Source organism: Papio anubis, chromosome 1 (assembly GCF_008728515.1).
Source record: "Papio anubis isolate 15944 chromosome 1, Panubis1.0, whole genome shotgun sequence".
Classification (NCBI taxonomy): domain Eukaryota; kingdom Metazoa; phylum Chordata; class Mammalia; order Primates; family Cercopithecidae; genus Papio; species Papio anubis.
Window position 1 is genome coordinate 214,058,283 of NC_044976.1, and position 14,253 is coordinate 214,072,535.

The 14,253-nt window shown below is 40.4% G+C and overlaps 1 protein-coding gene and 1 long non-coding RNA gene across 18 annotated transcripts in view; one reads left to right on the forward strand and one right to left on the reverse strand.

Annotated features, from left to right (window-relative positions):
* The window catches only part of CATSPERE (catsper channel auxiliary subunit epsilon), a 181,845-nt gene that overhangs the window by 149,681 nt on the left and 17,911 nt on the right, over positions 1-14,253 (forward strand). For 15 of the 17 annotated variants that reach the window (XM_021931885.2, XM_021931887.2, XM_031660035.1 and 12 more), the window contains 2 exons: positions 790-876; positions 8,243-8,400. In XM_021931885.2, coding sequence (XP_021787577.1) covers positions 790-876; positions 8,243-8,400 — 245 coding nt within the window. The remainder of the gene's footprint in view (positions 1-789; positions 877-8,242; positions 8,401-14,253) is intronic. The other 2 variants (XM_021931889.2, XM_021931912.2) reach the window with 1 other exon arrangement.
* The window catches only part of LOC110742033, a 56,171-nt gene that overhangs the window by 14,623 nt on the left and 27,295 nt on the right, over positions 1-14,253 (reverse strand). Inside the window, exon 2 of the long non-coding RNA XR_002519226.2 lies at positions 2,736-2,852. This is a non-coding gene — a long non-coding RNA (uncharacterized LOC110742033). The remainder of the gene's footprint in view (positions 1-2,735; positions 2,853-14,253) is intronic.

Sequence of the window (14,253 nt, forward strand, 5' to 3'; positions counted from 1 at the left end):
TTCAAGCAATTCTCCTGCCTCAGCCTCCCGAGTAGCCGGGGTTACAGGCACACGCCACCACACCCAGCTAATTATTATATTTTTAGTAGAGATAGGGTTTCACTGTGTTGGCCAGGCTGGTCTCAAACTCCTGACCTCTGGTGTTATCACCACTTCTATGCAACACTATTCCTGAAGATCTTTGTAATAAGAAAAAAATAATAAAAACAAATAAAAGGTATAAGAATGGGAAAGAAAAACATAAAACTGTCATATTCACGGATGACACAACTGTTCATGTGAAACAATTAGAATTAATAAGTGAGTTTAGAAATTCTCCCAGCCAAGCACATGCCTGTAATCCCAACACTTTCGGAGGCTGAGGCAGGAAGATGGCTTGAGGCCAGGAGTTCGAGGCCAGCCATGGCAACATAGCGAAGCTCCATCTCTACAAAAATTAAAAAACTAAAAGTTAGCCAGGCATGCTGGCACACACCTGTAGTCCTAGGTACTCAAGAGGCTGAGGCAGGAGGATCACTTGAGCCCAGGAGCTCGAGGCTGCAGTGAGCTCTGATCTCTGCACTGCAGCCTGTGCAACAGAGTGAGACTATCTCAAAACAAAATTCTCTCAACACAAGATCGATACACAAAAAATCAATTGTCAATTATTCCTCTGTTTACCAGCCAACATTTAAATAATAAAAGTTTTAAAAAGACAAAATTTTCAATAGCAACGAAACATTAAATACTTAGGAATAAGTTGATATGGAAACTTCTACCTCCCCACATATATATGCAATCTTTTGACAGAGTGGTTGTTTACATGAAGCACAGACATGGAAGTCAATGATTGAACTTAACAAGCACCTCCCCCTAGAAGAAGTCTGGGGCCCTGAGGTAAGAGACACATTGCCTTGCAAATTGTTTATTTGGAATAACTCATCTGGCATTTTGCTCTTAACAAAAACTTGATAGAAACATTTTGGATTTAAATTTGTTTGGGTAAACCAAATCCTATTTTTATATTGTATTATGGTATATTTAAAATGCTTCATCTTAATTTGTTTGATCTTTTGTTGGTTCTGTGTCGCTATTTTAATTTTCACTGCTGTAAATATGTGTTTGCAGATTATTAAATATCTGTTAAACATGTGAAAGCATCAAGAGTGAGTCTTTTTAAAGACTACCTAGCTCCCTTACTTCCTCAGTCTTTACCGAAAAGTCAGGTCATTGATGAGGACTTCCCTGGCCACCATACGGAAAAACTTAACCTTCACTTTCATGATAGCCCATATTTGTCCCTCTCTATTTTCTTTCCTTTTTTTTTTTTTTTTTTTTTGAGACGGAGTCTCTCTCTGTTGCCTAGGCTGCTACGCTGGAGTGCAGTGGCACAATCTCAGCTCACTGCAAGCTCTGCCTCCTGGTTTCAAGCAATTCTCCTGCCTCAGCCTCCTGAGTAGCTGGAACTACAGGCGTGTGCCACCATCCCCGGCTAATTTTTGTGTTTTCAGTAGAGACGGGGTTTCACCATGTTGGCCAGGCTGGTTTCAACTCCTGACCTCAAGTGATCCACCTGCCTCAGCCTCCCAAAGTGCTGGGATTACAGGCTTGAGTCACCACACCCAGCCTCCCTCCCCTATTTAATCTCATTAGCGTTTATAACTATGACACGTTACATAGCCTACTTTCAAAATCTTGTTTATTTTCTAGCTCCCTTACTAGAATGTAAGCTCCATGAGGGAAATTTTGTTTTGTTCACTGCATCTGATGCATTGTAGGTGCTCATTAAATATTTGTGGACCAAATTAATTCATTCTAGATCATATGCCTATTATAAAGAGTACTTTTCTACTATTTAAAAATCATAAGGGGGCCAGGCACGGTGGCTCACACCTGTAATCCTAACACTTTCGGAGGCCAAGGCGGGTGGATCACTTGAGCCCAGGAGTTCAAGACCAGTCTGGGCAACATGGTAAGACCCCATCTCTACAAAAATTAAAAAAAAAAAAAAAATAGCTGGGCACGGTGGTGCATGCCTGTAGTTCCAGCTACTCAGGAAGCTGAGGTGGGAGGATCACTTGAGCCCCAGTGGCTGAGGTTGCAGTGAGCCATGATCACGCCTCTGCATTCCAGCCGGGGTGACACAGTGAGACCTTGTCTCAAAAAAGAAAAAAGATCAAATTAAAAAATAAAAATCATAAGGAATTAAACTGGTAATTAAATCAGTTAAAAGAAAACTTATCCTCCTGATTTTTCGTTGAAGGACATCCAGGGGTCTGGAGTTAGGGATAGGTATAAATGATAGGTGAGGATGATATCCCCATATCTGACAAAAGGCACCTAAATATTCTAAGATTCTGCCGAAATAACATACTCCAAAGAAGCAGTGAGCTCACTGGGTAATTGACAACCATGAAGCCTGCCGCAATCGGTATGATACGGTACAATGGTTCTCAAACTTGAGCGTACATCACAATCGCCAAGAGACCTTGTTAAAGTAGATGGCTGAGTCCCGCTCCCAGAGCTTCTGATTCAGCAGGTCTTGGGTGGGGCCCAAAAATTTGCACCTTGACGATACTGATATGCTGATCTGGGGACTGTTGAAGAACAATTGAAATGGTAGCGTACAGTCTAGAAAGACTCTGGAGTGCCCACGCCAGGCCCTACATACTCGATTCTACTGCATGAGAAACTTAAAGCTCCTCACTGAAAGGGTGAATTCAGTCTGAAGTCCGAATAGAACAGAAAGCAGGTACCTGCAAAGACCAGTTATGTCCTCGTGAATAAGGCTACTCTCACTGACGGGTGTCATTATTACGTTGTATCTTAACTCAACATGGCAATCAGGGCTGCTTTCTTCCTGAAACATATACCTGCAACGAAATAGAAAGCCTTCCGGTCATTGGAGCCACACTGATTGCTACATAGTCCTTCTGATTCTAGAAGGATGAATGACGCCTACATTTAAAAAAAAAAAAAATCAGGGAAGTAGCTCTGGGGACTGTACATTCTTAGGGAAAACACTGAAGGACTCATAAGCAAAAGTGGCATTTTCACAGGTTCTCCTGGTAAGGTTGGAGGTTGAGAAGGAAAGGGAGAATATGGGTACTGACTGCTTGTCTACATCCACACAATACAGAATCGGATTTGAGTTTCTCCAAGTGGCTGAAGATACTAGACAGGGAAGTCCTTGGCTAAAAAGGCTAAAAATGGAGTATAATGCATGAGGCTAGGGGAGATTTGTTTTTTCTTTTCCTTTTTTTTTTTTTTTTTTTGAGACAGAGTTTCACTCTTATTGCCCAGGTTAGAGTGCAATGGCACAATCTCAGCTCACTGCAACCTCCACCTCCCAGGTTCAAGCAGTTCTCCTGCCTCAGCCTCCCAAGTAGCCGGGATTACAGGGACGTGCCACCACGCCTGGCTAATTTTGTATTTTTAGTAGAGTCAGGGTTTCACCGTGTTGGCCAGGCTGGTCTCGAACTCCTGACCTCAGGTGATCCACCCGCCTTAGCCTCCCAAAGTGGTGCTGGGATTTACAGGCATGAGCCACCGCGCCCAGCCAGGAGATTTGTTTTCTAAGAGGCTGGGTGGTTTGATCAAGAGGGCTTTCACATGAAAAAAGAAGGGGGAAAAAACAATAATGGCAAGGGACGGGGGAGTTTTAATAATGTAACAGGAAATATCAGGCAGTGATATCTTTCTGGCAGCGACACAGAAAAAGAAGCAAGAGTCAGCAGGTATCATCATTCACATTAGGAAATAACGAAATAGGAAACAATATAAATATTCCTGCGTGTCTATATACAAAAATACATAATGACACAAGGCTATTAAGTCTTTGCTAGCAATGCTTTGTTGTATGATATATGCACAGCGTCTGAACATATTTGGAATATACCACGTCCTTTTCCAATTAAGTTCATGGACCTATGTATTAACTAACTTGGTAAGACAAGTTTCACAGTTTATTTTTGACCTGGAAGAACGCTTCACCAAAAAATATAAGGTATTTTATATTTTCAAGTGGGGATACATTAAAAAATGAGTCTTTTACTTATTTTTCATTAACCCAACATATTGTTTCATAAAAGTGCTACAGACCACAATGGCAGAAAGGTAGACAAAGGCAAGAAATGCTAGAAAAAACAGATTTTTCAAAAAGCAATGTCAAAATGATTTTTGGAGTTTATCGAGACATATAGTAATATTTTCAAATTAAATATAATCAAGAGTTTTAGGGATGCCGCTTATGATTAAAATGTAATTATAGAATAATTCACCTACATAAAATAAAATGACCTGCTAAGAAGGGAAATAGAGGAATTTTCAGTGAGAAGGAATTATTCAGCCTTTATCTCTCCCCTTAGAATAACTAGTCCTGGTCTGTGTCCATTGAGGCTTCTGTTCCTAAGTTCCCACTCCTGAAGCTGGCCTTTTATCAAACGAAGGATGCAGTGGCCTATACACAAGAATCCTTCAAAAATCCTTCCCTGGATGATTAGTCAGTTCTGGTAGTGTGTTTTGAATTTTTGTCCCTTCCAAAACTCATGTGAAAATTCCATCTCCAATGTGGCAGCATTGAGAGGGGGAGCCTTGAAGAGGTGATTGGATGATGAAGGCAGAACCCCCAAATGTGGATTAATCCATTCACAGATTCATGGATTAACGGGATAATGGATTCGTGGGTTTCATGGGAGTGGGACTGGCAGCTTTATAAGAACAGGAAGAGAGACCTGAGCTGTCATGCTCCGCCCCCTTGCCATGTGATGTCCTGTGACACTTTGGGACTGTGCAGAGTCCCCACTAGGAAGATGGCCCTCAGATGCAACCCTTCAACCTTGGACTTCTCAGCCTCCTTGGAAAGGCATGAATTCCTTTTCCTTATAAATCACTCCGTTTCAAGTATTCTGTTATAAGCAACAGAAAACAAACTAACACACAGTGAAAGCCTCCTCAGCTCAGCACAGGTTGCTCAAGCTGTGTTCCTGGAGCTTCTGCAGCTGGCACCACCCTGCACGTGAGTCAGTCTCCTGAGTCCCTCCCCTGCTGCCTGGGGGTTTCCTTCCCGGAAAGATGCCACAGACGGGGCAGGTATGGCAACATGGGCATGCAACACATTTAGATTCTTTATAATGACTCTAACTGAAGCCAAAGGATCTATGGCAAGTCTGTTTTCTCCGAAAATTCCTTGACAGTACAGGTCCATACAACTCTACGCACAACAAAACTCTGTCCATCTGGTGATCTCCTCCTTTGCTTTTTATACAAATATCTTCCAGACTTTTCCCAGAGGTCTGTCAAAGTAGAGCTGGACACATGTGTTCCCTGTCCCTGGTTACTATTTACTTCCTCTGCTCTTTCACATCACAGTTTCATTAACCCGAGGAGGGAACCCACAGCCAAGGCAACCAGCCAGGGGCGTACACACAGCCGAGTATCAAGTGGGCCTTCTAATCCATTTAGTCAGACTGGGTTTTTGGCTCTACTCATACTTGTGGTTACCAGAATATAAATGGTAAGCCAACTTCTCCTCCTGATCTTTTTTTTTTTTAATTAATTTTTTATTTCCATTTTTACCATGTAATATATGCATGTAAAACTCCTCCTCATCTTGATGGCCTATGCATATTACTCTGAACTCAGTCATGTAACATGTTACATTTTTTTCTGGAATGCATTTTAGCCTAAAATTTTATTACTCCCAACAATTGTCCTTCAGCCTGGCTGGGGCACTGGCACCCTGATGAACGACCTCTAAACATTCCTCTCATTGTTGTAGCCCTCATTATTAATTCATATTCCTGGGAGATAACTTGGATTGGTAGAGTTGCCCTGCCACCACCTCAGTTATGTCCTGGGGTTGGGAGCAAAAGAATCTGTGCCTGTCAGCTTCTGGAATGAAAGGTGGGGACTTGGAATTACCCTCACTCTGATGATATCCAAGAGGAATCAGCATTCTATTAAAAATGATGATGGACTCTGGACAGACAGAAAAAAAAAAGACAAATATCCACAAACATTGCTCTCAGGAAGAGGTGCTACTGGAATTCTTTAATTAAAGTTATACTGTGAAATTAGCTACAGACTTTGATGACTATTTCATCTCCTAGAATAAATGAAGAATACAGTCATACATCACTTAACAATGGGAACATGTTCTGAGAAATGCTTCGTTAGGCAATTCTGTCATTATGCAAACATCATAGAGGGTACTTACACAAACATAGGCAGTGTAGCCTACTATATAACTAGGCTATGATAGAGCCTGTTGCTCCCAGGCTGCAAACATGAACAGCACATTACTATACTGAATAATGTCAGGAAATGGTAAGTATTTGTGCAATAGGAATTTTTCAGCTCCATTGTAATCTTATGGGACCACTATTGTATATGTGTTCTGTCAGTGACCGAAACATTGCTATGCAGTACACGACTGTAATTGATTATTGGAATGGAAGTAATAGTATGTAGGATATGTCTGTATCCTCACATTTCATGATATCCAGGTAAGTAAGGGCAAGCATAATCAGAATTGTACCTCACATCTGAATAAAACAGTTTTCAAAAATTTCAGGCCAAGTATTGTGGCTCATACCTGTAATCCCAGCACTTTGGGAGGCTGAGGTGGGAGGATTGCTTAAGTCCAGAAGTTTGAGAGAAATCTGGGCAACATAGTGAGACGCCCATCTCCTTTAAAAAAAAAAAAAAAAAAAGGTAAAAAAATTAGCCAAGCTTGGTGGCACATGCCTATAGTCCCAGCTTCTAGGGAGGCTGAGGCAGGAAGATTGCTTGAGCCTGGGAGATCGAAGCTTCCGTGAGCTGTGATCATGCCACTGAACTCCAGCCTGGGTGACAGAGCGAGACTCCATCCCTAAAAACAAAACAAAACACACATTAATTCAATAAATGTATCTTGACTACCGTGTGCCAGACTGAGGATATAGCAGTATGCAGTAAGCTTCCCTCTAGAGCTTACCATTATTGCCATCTAATCATGATAACATTTTCATCCACGGAGTTGCCATGAGGAAGTCTCTTTGAGACTGTGCAAGAGCTGATTCATCACAAAGCTCTACTGACTAGAAAGTTGTTCGTGAAGGAGGAATGTTTCAAGATATGTAGAAAAAAGAAAAATACCATTGTCTTAGTACATGTTGTACTGCTATAACAGAATGTCAGAGGCTGGGCAATCTATAAAAATAGAAATTGATTGGTTCATGATTCTGGAGGGTGGGAAGTCCAAGATCAAGGAGCTGGCATCTGGTGAGGGCCTTCCTGCTGCATCATCAGATGGCAGAAGGCAAAAGGAGAGAGAGGGTGAGGGCGAGTGAGAGGCCAGGCAAGGCGGGCTGAACTCATCCTTTTATAAGCAGCCCACTCCACGATAACGGCATTAACTCATTGATGAAGGTAGCGCCCCTGTGATCCAAACCCCTGGTTGGCCCCGTTAGACCTCACTTCTCATCTCAACTTTTGGGATCAAGTTTCCAACACGTGAGCTTTGAGGGATGCATCCAAACCATGCAACCTTGAAGGATGTTGATAGACAAAAGCTCAGACACATCCAAAGTAATGACCTTGTAAGGCTTCCTGTTTCCTTCAGATGAGAAGCTTTCAGAGAGCAAGAATGGTAAAGGAAGAGTCCTTTAAGTAGGGTGTGAAAACATACAGGATCTAAAAGAACCCAGAAGCAATGCCATGTAATAGTAAGATCAGGTATCTGCAAGTTTTAATAATCATTTGCTTTCATTGCGTTTGTTTTAACAGAGTAACCTTTAAAAATACAGGCTTGTTTCATCTGTGTTTTTTAAAAGGCAGGCAGGAGAGAGTTTGTATCTTGAGACCCATAGAAAGACATGGTAATGGTAATGGGGCTAAATGAAGATCCTAGGGGAAGATAAAAACCCAAGGATGTACGATCTTGACTGTTGTGTCTGTACCTTGTGATCGAAATCGTTTCTGTTCCCACTTAAGCATCTTTGGAGCATTTTGTATTTTGTTGATTTAGAAAAATAATATGCTTACATATTCTCAACACTCTAATTTAATTGTTTATAAATACATTTGCTTTCACTAAGCATCACTTTTTATCAAATTTTAACCCAGTGTAACTCTTAAAAGGCTATATAGAGCACTACAGTGGTAAAATAGAAGGGAATAGCCATTACATCTCTAAATAAGTTTTCAAGATAAATGAGACTATAATTTTGCTTATCAGAGTCATAAAATGACCTTAAAATTTTTGTCTTTGTTTCTTGTTCAGAACTATATACACTGTTTTTCTTATGCTATGGGAAAACCAGGAGACTTAAATCAACCATACGAGATTATCAACAGTTCTAATGGCAACCATATATTTTGGCCCCTGGGCCATTCTGGAATGTATGTATTTCGTGTGAAGATCCTGGATCCAAACTATAGGTGAATATATGTGTTACTGTAATAGTGTTAGCATTAGTTCTTCAAAATGAAATCTTCATTTTTTTAATTTGATGCATCCTATACATTCAATCATTGTTATTCTTGTTATTTACATATTTGCTTTTTCATTTTGTAGCAATCGCATGAAACATTCTATGTGGGTAGAAGATTTTATGTTAAGTGTTAATTAAATTAATCAATTTACAGTTACATTCTGAGGACTTTCCTGGGTTCAGTTGCCATGAAAGATCCAAATATAAGCACAGTCTCATCCTTCAAGGTATTTACAATTAAGCTGCCTGGAGAAGGAGGAGTGGGGGGAGGGGTACACATAAAAGCCAAGAAAAGTTAAATCAGAGCAAAATACAGGAGATATTTTTCAAATATAATTATTTGCATTATTGACAGGCACAATAGTAATTCAGAGATGGGAAAGATTAATGCTCTTTTGAGCAGTAAAAGAAAACTTTCTGGGGAACACAGAACATCAGTAGAATTTACGTTGCCAGAAGACTGGGACAGAGGCTTCCAGTGAAAGAAATCACACTGATAACGGAATGCAGCTACATGTTAGCAAAAGGTTAGCATATTGTCTATGGCTTGTGGAGTCACAAAGGAAGGCAAAAAGTGCCCTGAATGAGGAAGGTAGAAAACAAAGGACGGAGACAAACTTACAACAATTCATAATGTTTAAGTAAATTTCAGCCCATGTCCTAGAGACCTTCATTAGTGTCTTCACAAGGAAAGCGGTGTGATGAAAGCATAGTTCAAGGGAAATTAGCCTGAGAATAGCATAAAGAATGGTACGGAAGAAAAACAGGCCAGGCGCGGTGGCTCACATCTGTAATCCCAGCACTCTGGGAGGCTGAGGCGGGAGGATCACCTGAGGTTGGGAATTTGAGACTAGCTTGACCAACAAGGAGAAACCCCGTTTCCACTAAAATACAAAATTAGCCGGGCGTGGTGGCGCATGCCTATAATCCCAGCTACTCGGAAGGCTGAGGCAGGAGAATTGCTTGAGCCCGGGAGCCAGAGGTTGCGGTGAGCTGAGATTGCGCCATTGCACTCCAGGCTGGGCAACAAGAGTGAAACTCCCTCTCAAAAAAATAAAATTAAAATTAAAGTAAAAATAAACTCTACATGGATAATGGAGAAGAGTGACATTAACAAGGAAAGAGGTCAAAGGAAGGCCTAGTGGCAGTAAGAATGGAAAGAAGGGAAAAAAGAGTCTGATGGCGAGAGATTATATCAACATAACGTGGCAAGTAAAAAAGTACTCGATATAGTTTCATGTTTTCTAGACCAGGTGATTAAAATAATGGTATTTCCTTTGACCACAATAGGTAATGGGGTGGTTTTACTTTGGGTGAGGTGTTGAGATAAGAGTTCTGACTTTGAATTTGAGAGGACAGTGAGATATCTAGGTGAAGATGTCCTATCAACAGTTAAGATTTCTAATCTCAGCCCGGAGTGGAAAGGAAGAGCTGATGATAAAAAGTTAACAATACAGATGTGGGTACCTTCTATGGGGATTCAAGGAGTGTACATAAGTTAGCTGACTGATTATAAATAGAGAATGGAAGGGCTTTAGGGGACACCCACTGTTAAGGAATTTGGGGTGATGAGGAAGGGGCAGACCAGTGAGTTATTCAAATAAAAGAAAAATGAAGACAAAAATAGAAAGGTAATTTTTAAAAATGCAGTAAAACAGGATATTTAAAGGTGACTGTCACTAACAGAGATGTCCCAAACATGTTCTAAAATCATGATTATCAATGCAGGATTTGAAAAGAGGGTGTCTCAAAACTGGTTATTTCCACTATTAGCCTCTAAGCTATTCAAAGGCACCTTCGAAAGAAGGCTGGGAGTTCATAAGAAAGGCTAACAGAGAGGATTTCTTCTAGGAGACTTTTCCGAATGCCATGGGGACAAGAATGCTTCCCCACAAGTAAGAGGGGGCTTCAGAAAACTACTCAGGGAAACTAACATGGGCCTCCTGGTTTGGGGATGGGGGAACAAGTATTATGCCTAATTCTCATCTAGAAAGTTGGAAGGTAAGAGGATGCCTACAGGTGCACTGACAACAGGAGACATTAAATGGGTCTAAAAAACTGATATTTTATAGTGATATGAGGTATCATCCATAAGGAAGATAAAATATTCATGAATTTTATGTACCCAACAAAAAGCCAGACAATACATGAGACTAAAACTATTAGAAACAGGGTAAGAATATGACAAAAACACAGTTTTATTAGGAGACTTTAATATATCTTTCTCAGAATTTGATAGATCAAGTAGTCATAAAATAGATAAGCAAGTGGAGAATGTGAATAAAATTATTAATTAACCCAAGTCAAGAGATAAGTAAAGTGGAGTCTTGGCTTATCTAGGAATTAGGATCTAAAGTCAGTTTGTAAGGATAATATTGTATGTGGCCAAAATTACTTTTGATTTCTTATAAACGGTGTCATGCTAGAAACTGAAATAGCATCTCTCAGTGAGTCCAGTAGAGCCAGTAGTTCCACCAACATTTCAACAGATCTTTTGTTTTGTCCCAGTTGAAATACTTGATCCACATTTTAAGCCATGTGGTAGAAAAAATGGGTGCTGTTTGTCTTTTAACACTAGAATCATCTTTGTTGTGTAAGATGTTCACATGTGAAAGGCTCAGCAGAACTAAGACCAACTATGAAAAGGGAAGATTCCAGTTTCCCATCTCTCATTCACTTCAGAATAGAAGCACGTTGAGTGGGTAGTGGGGAGGATCTGCCGCATCTTACAATGCCTGCAGAGCACACACATTCTCTCCCAGTGCCTAGGGAGACACTATAAGTGACAATAATCTTATGGTGAACCAAAAATAAAATTTTAACAAGTGAAAGAACATCATTTTATAGGCTACAATTCAGGCTAGAATCTAAAAAATATAAATAGCATTATATTTCTTACAATATGACAGATACAGTGTTCAGGGAAAGCCTTTCCTGCACAGTACATTTAACACACATACACCTTTTAAATGCATGGCCACATGGATGGGAAACTGAGGGAATTATTTGTAGGCCAGAAATTCCGAAAAAGTGCAAATTCATTACATCCTATTGGAGTTATCTAAAGACGCTCTATCCTCCCTAGGGTTATCTGCGTATCCCTAGTGACCTGGATCACAAGGCAACATGTAGGAGAAAGGAGAACAAGTGTGGGGCCCTAGCAGAGATGGAGAGTAGATCAAAGAACCTAAGGCTTTGAAGGGCAGAATCCTTAGGGAAGATGGCAAGAATACATGCCTGAATCAATCCTGGCTCCAGATTTAAAAAAATAAAATAAAATTATTCCCTAAGAGTTTTAACTACAAATGTACACTGAATAGATTTAAGCCTGGATTTCATATTAGCTGACTGTCTAAAAAGAATAATCTAGCCACAAATTTAAAGTGGCCCCAGCCTATGAGTGCCTCCAATATGCTCAGCAGAAGCAAATGTATACCCCCCCTCTGGAGGACTGTGCTTTAAGCTCAAGCCTCAGAAAATTCCCAAAGGAAAAGCACCAACCAACAAAACATAAGAGAAGAAGAAATCATGAACAAGGGTCAACAGAAACAACAATCCACAAAACCAACCTACAAAGCTTCCAATATTGGGTTTATTACATACAGAATACAAAATATGTAAGCTTAAATGCTGAAGTGTATTTACAAGAGAGCTCTGAAAGTACAATGAAAGAAGAAACTATCCAAGCTGACCAGAAGACCTGGAAAGAAACAGAGAAAATTTCTAAAAACAAAAAATATAATCAACTTAACTAAAACCTCAATACACAGATTAAACAAAAGACGACATTCACGAAAAGAAAATTAGTCAATGGAAAGAACAAATGTCCTCGACAGTCCACATCCTCATTTACTTTTCCAAAAAACTTCAACTTCCAAATATCTCCACCTACCATAGTGTCATTAACCCTACATAGTCACAAATGTACTTATTAGCCCCCCAAAAGAGAACAAACTGAAGTCTCACAGCTAGCCCCAAGTCCAAAGTCTGAATGATACACAGGCCTCCTTTAATTTTGTCATGATCCTGCCTTCCTATTCTGTACCCTGTGGCCTTTATGGTGGCAGAGTTTACCACTACCAACACACCTTACATAAAAGAGCAGGGGAAATGGGAGAAAGAAAGATCAGTTCAAATAGATGACAGCTAGGTAGAAAATAAGTACAGATACTGTATTCCTAGTATCTACATGTGATCATGAAGCTATAGTTAGTATTTTTTATTTTCTCCATTTTCTAATCTATGTTCACTATGTCTTTAGCCAGTATTTCAGGTTTATTTCCTAGTAGAATAACCTTAATTTTCTGTGTGTGTGTGGTTTTTTTTGTTTTTGTTTTTTGTTTGTTTTGTTTTGAGACAGGGTCTCACTCTGTCACCCAGGCTGGAGTGCAGTGGCGTGATCTCAGTTCACTGCAACCTCCACCTCCCGGGTTCAAGAGATTCTCCTGCTTCAGCCTCCTAAGTAGCTGGGATTACAGACATGTGCCAACACGCCTGGCTAATTTTTGTATTTTTAGTAGAGACAGGGTTTCACCATGTTGGCCAGGCTGTCAATTTTCACTACTAAGGAATCTGAGCTCTTAGCAATCCCTATCTGTACATTCCTGGGGCCATAAGTGAAATCGTGAAATTCCACTCCCAGTTCCATCACTTGGTTCTTAGATTCCCATATTCTGGCTGTGGGAGAAACACCTCAAAATCTTACTCACTGACGAAAGTATTTACTTCATTGAAAGAGAATTCCCCAACCTCACAGATAACCTTTCCTGCTAGCTTCACAGCTTTACAATATAATCATCCATACCAGAGCACTTCTGCGAGTAAAATAAAGCTTTATTAACATTTACACCCAAGCAGCAGGTGTAATACCAAAACTGTCCTAGGTAGCCAGTAATTATGGTTACCCTCATAATAAATAGCAGCCTTAAAAGTCCATGCTACTATTCTGTGAGGCCAGTGAATTACATGTGTATCAGCCCTTTGCCTTATTTTTTTTTTCTTTTTTTTTTTTTTTTTGAGACTGAGTCTTGCTCTGTCACCCAGGCTGAAGTGCAGTGCAGTGCCATGATTTCAGTTCACTGCAACCTCCACCTCCCAGATTCAAGCTATTCTCATGCCTCAGCCTCCCAAGTAGCTGAGACTACAGGCACCCACCACCACACCTGTTTAATTTTTATATTTTTAGTATAGATGAGGTTTTGCCATGCTGGCCAGGCTGGTCTCGAACTCCTGACCTCGGGTGATCTGCCCACCTTGGCCTCCCAGAGTGCTAGGATTACAGGTGTGAGCCACCACCTCGCTGCCTTCTTTTGCTATAAAATGAGTTCCTTGGCTAGAAGCAATCTTGTGGGGATAACATGAAAATACACATGACGCTCGTTATATCCCTGTGTGGTGTTGCAGGCAGAGGCTTTGTAGAAAAGGCAAATTCAAATCCCAGAATTGTCACAGAAAGAATAAATCACTGTCCCCTCCATGCCATAATCAACCTGTCACCAGATGGCTGTCTGATACCTCTGGATTCACACACACAGAAGGCTTTGGTTGTTGCTGCCACTGCCAAATATAGGCACACCCCAGAGATACTGTAGGTTTAGTTCCAGACCCCCACAGTAAAGCGAGTCATGTGAATTTTTTGGTTTCCCAATGCGTACAAATCTTATGTTTACACTATACTGTAGCCTATTAAGTGTGCAACAGCATTGCACATTGTGTAAAAAATATATAACTAGCTTAATTTTAAAAATACTTTATTGCTAAAAAATACCAACAATCATCTGCACTTTTAGCAAGTCATAAT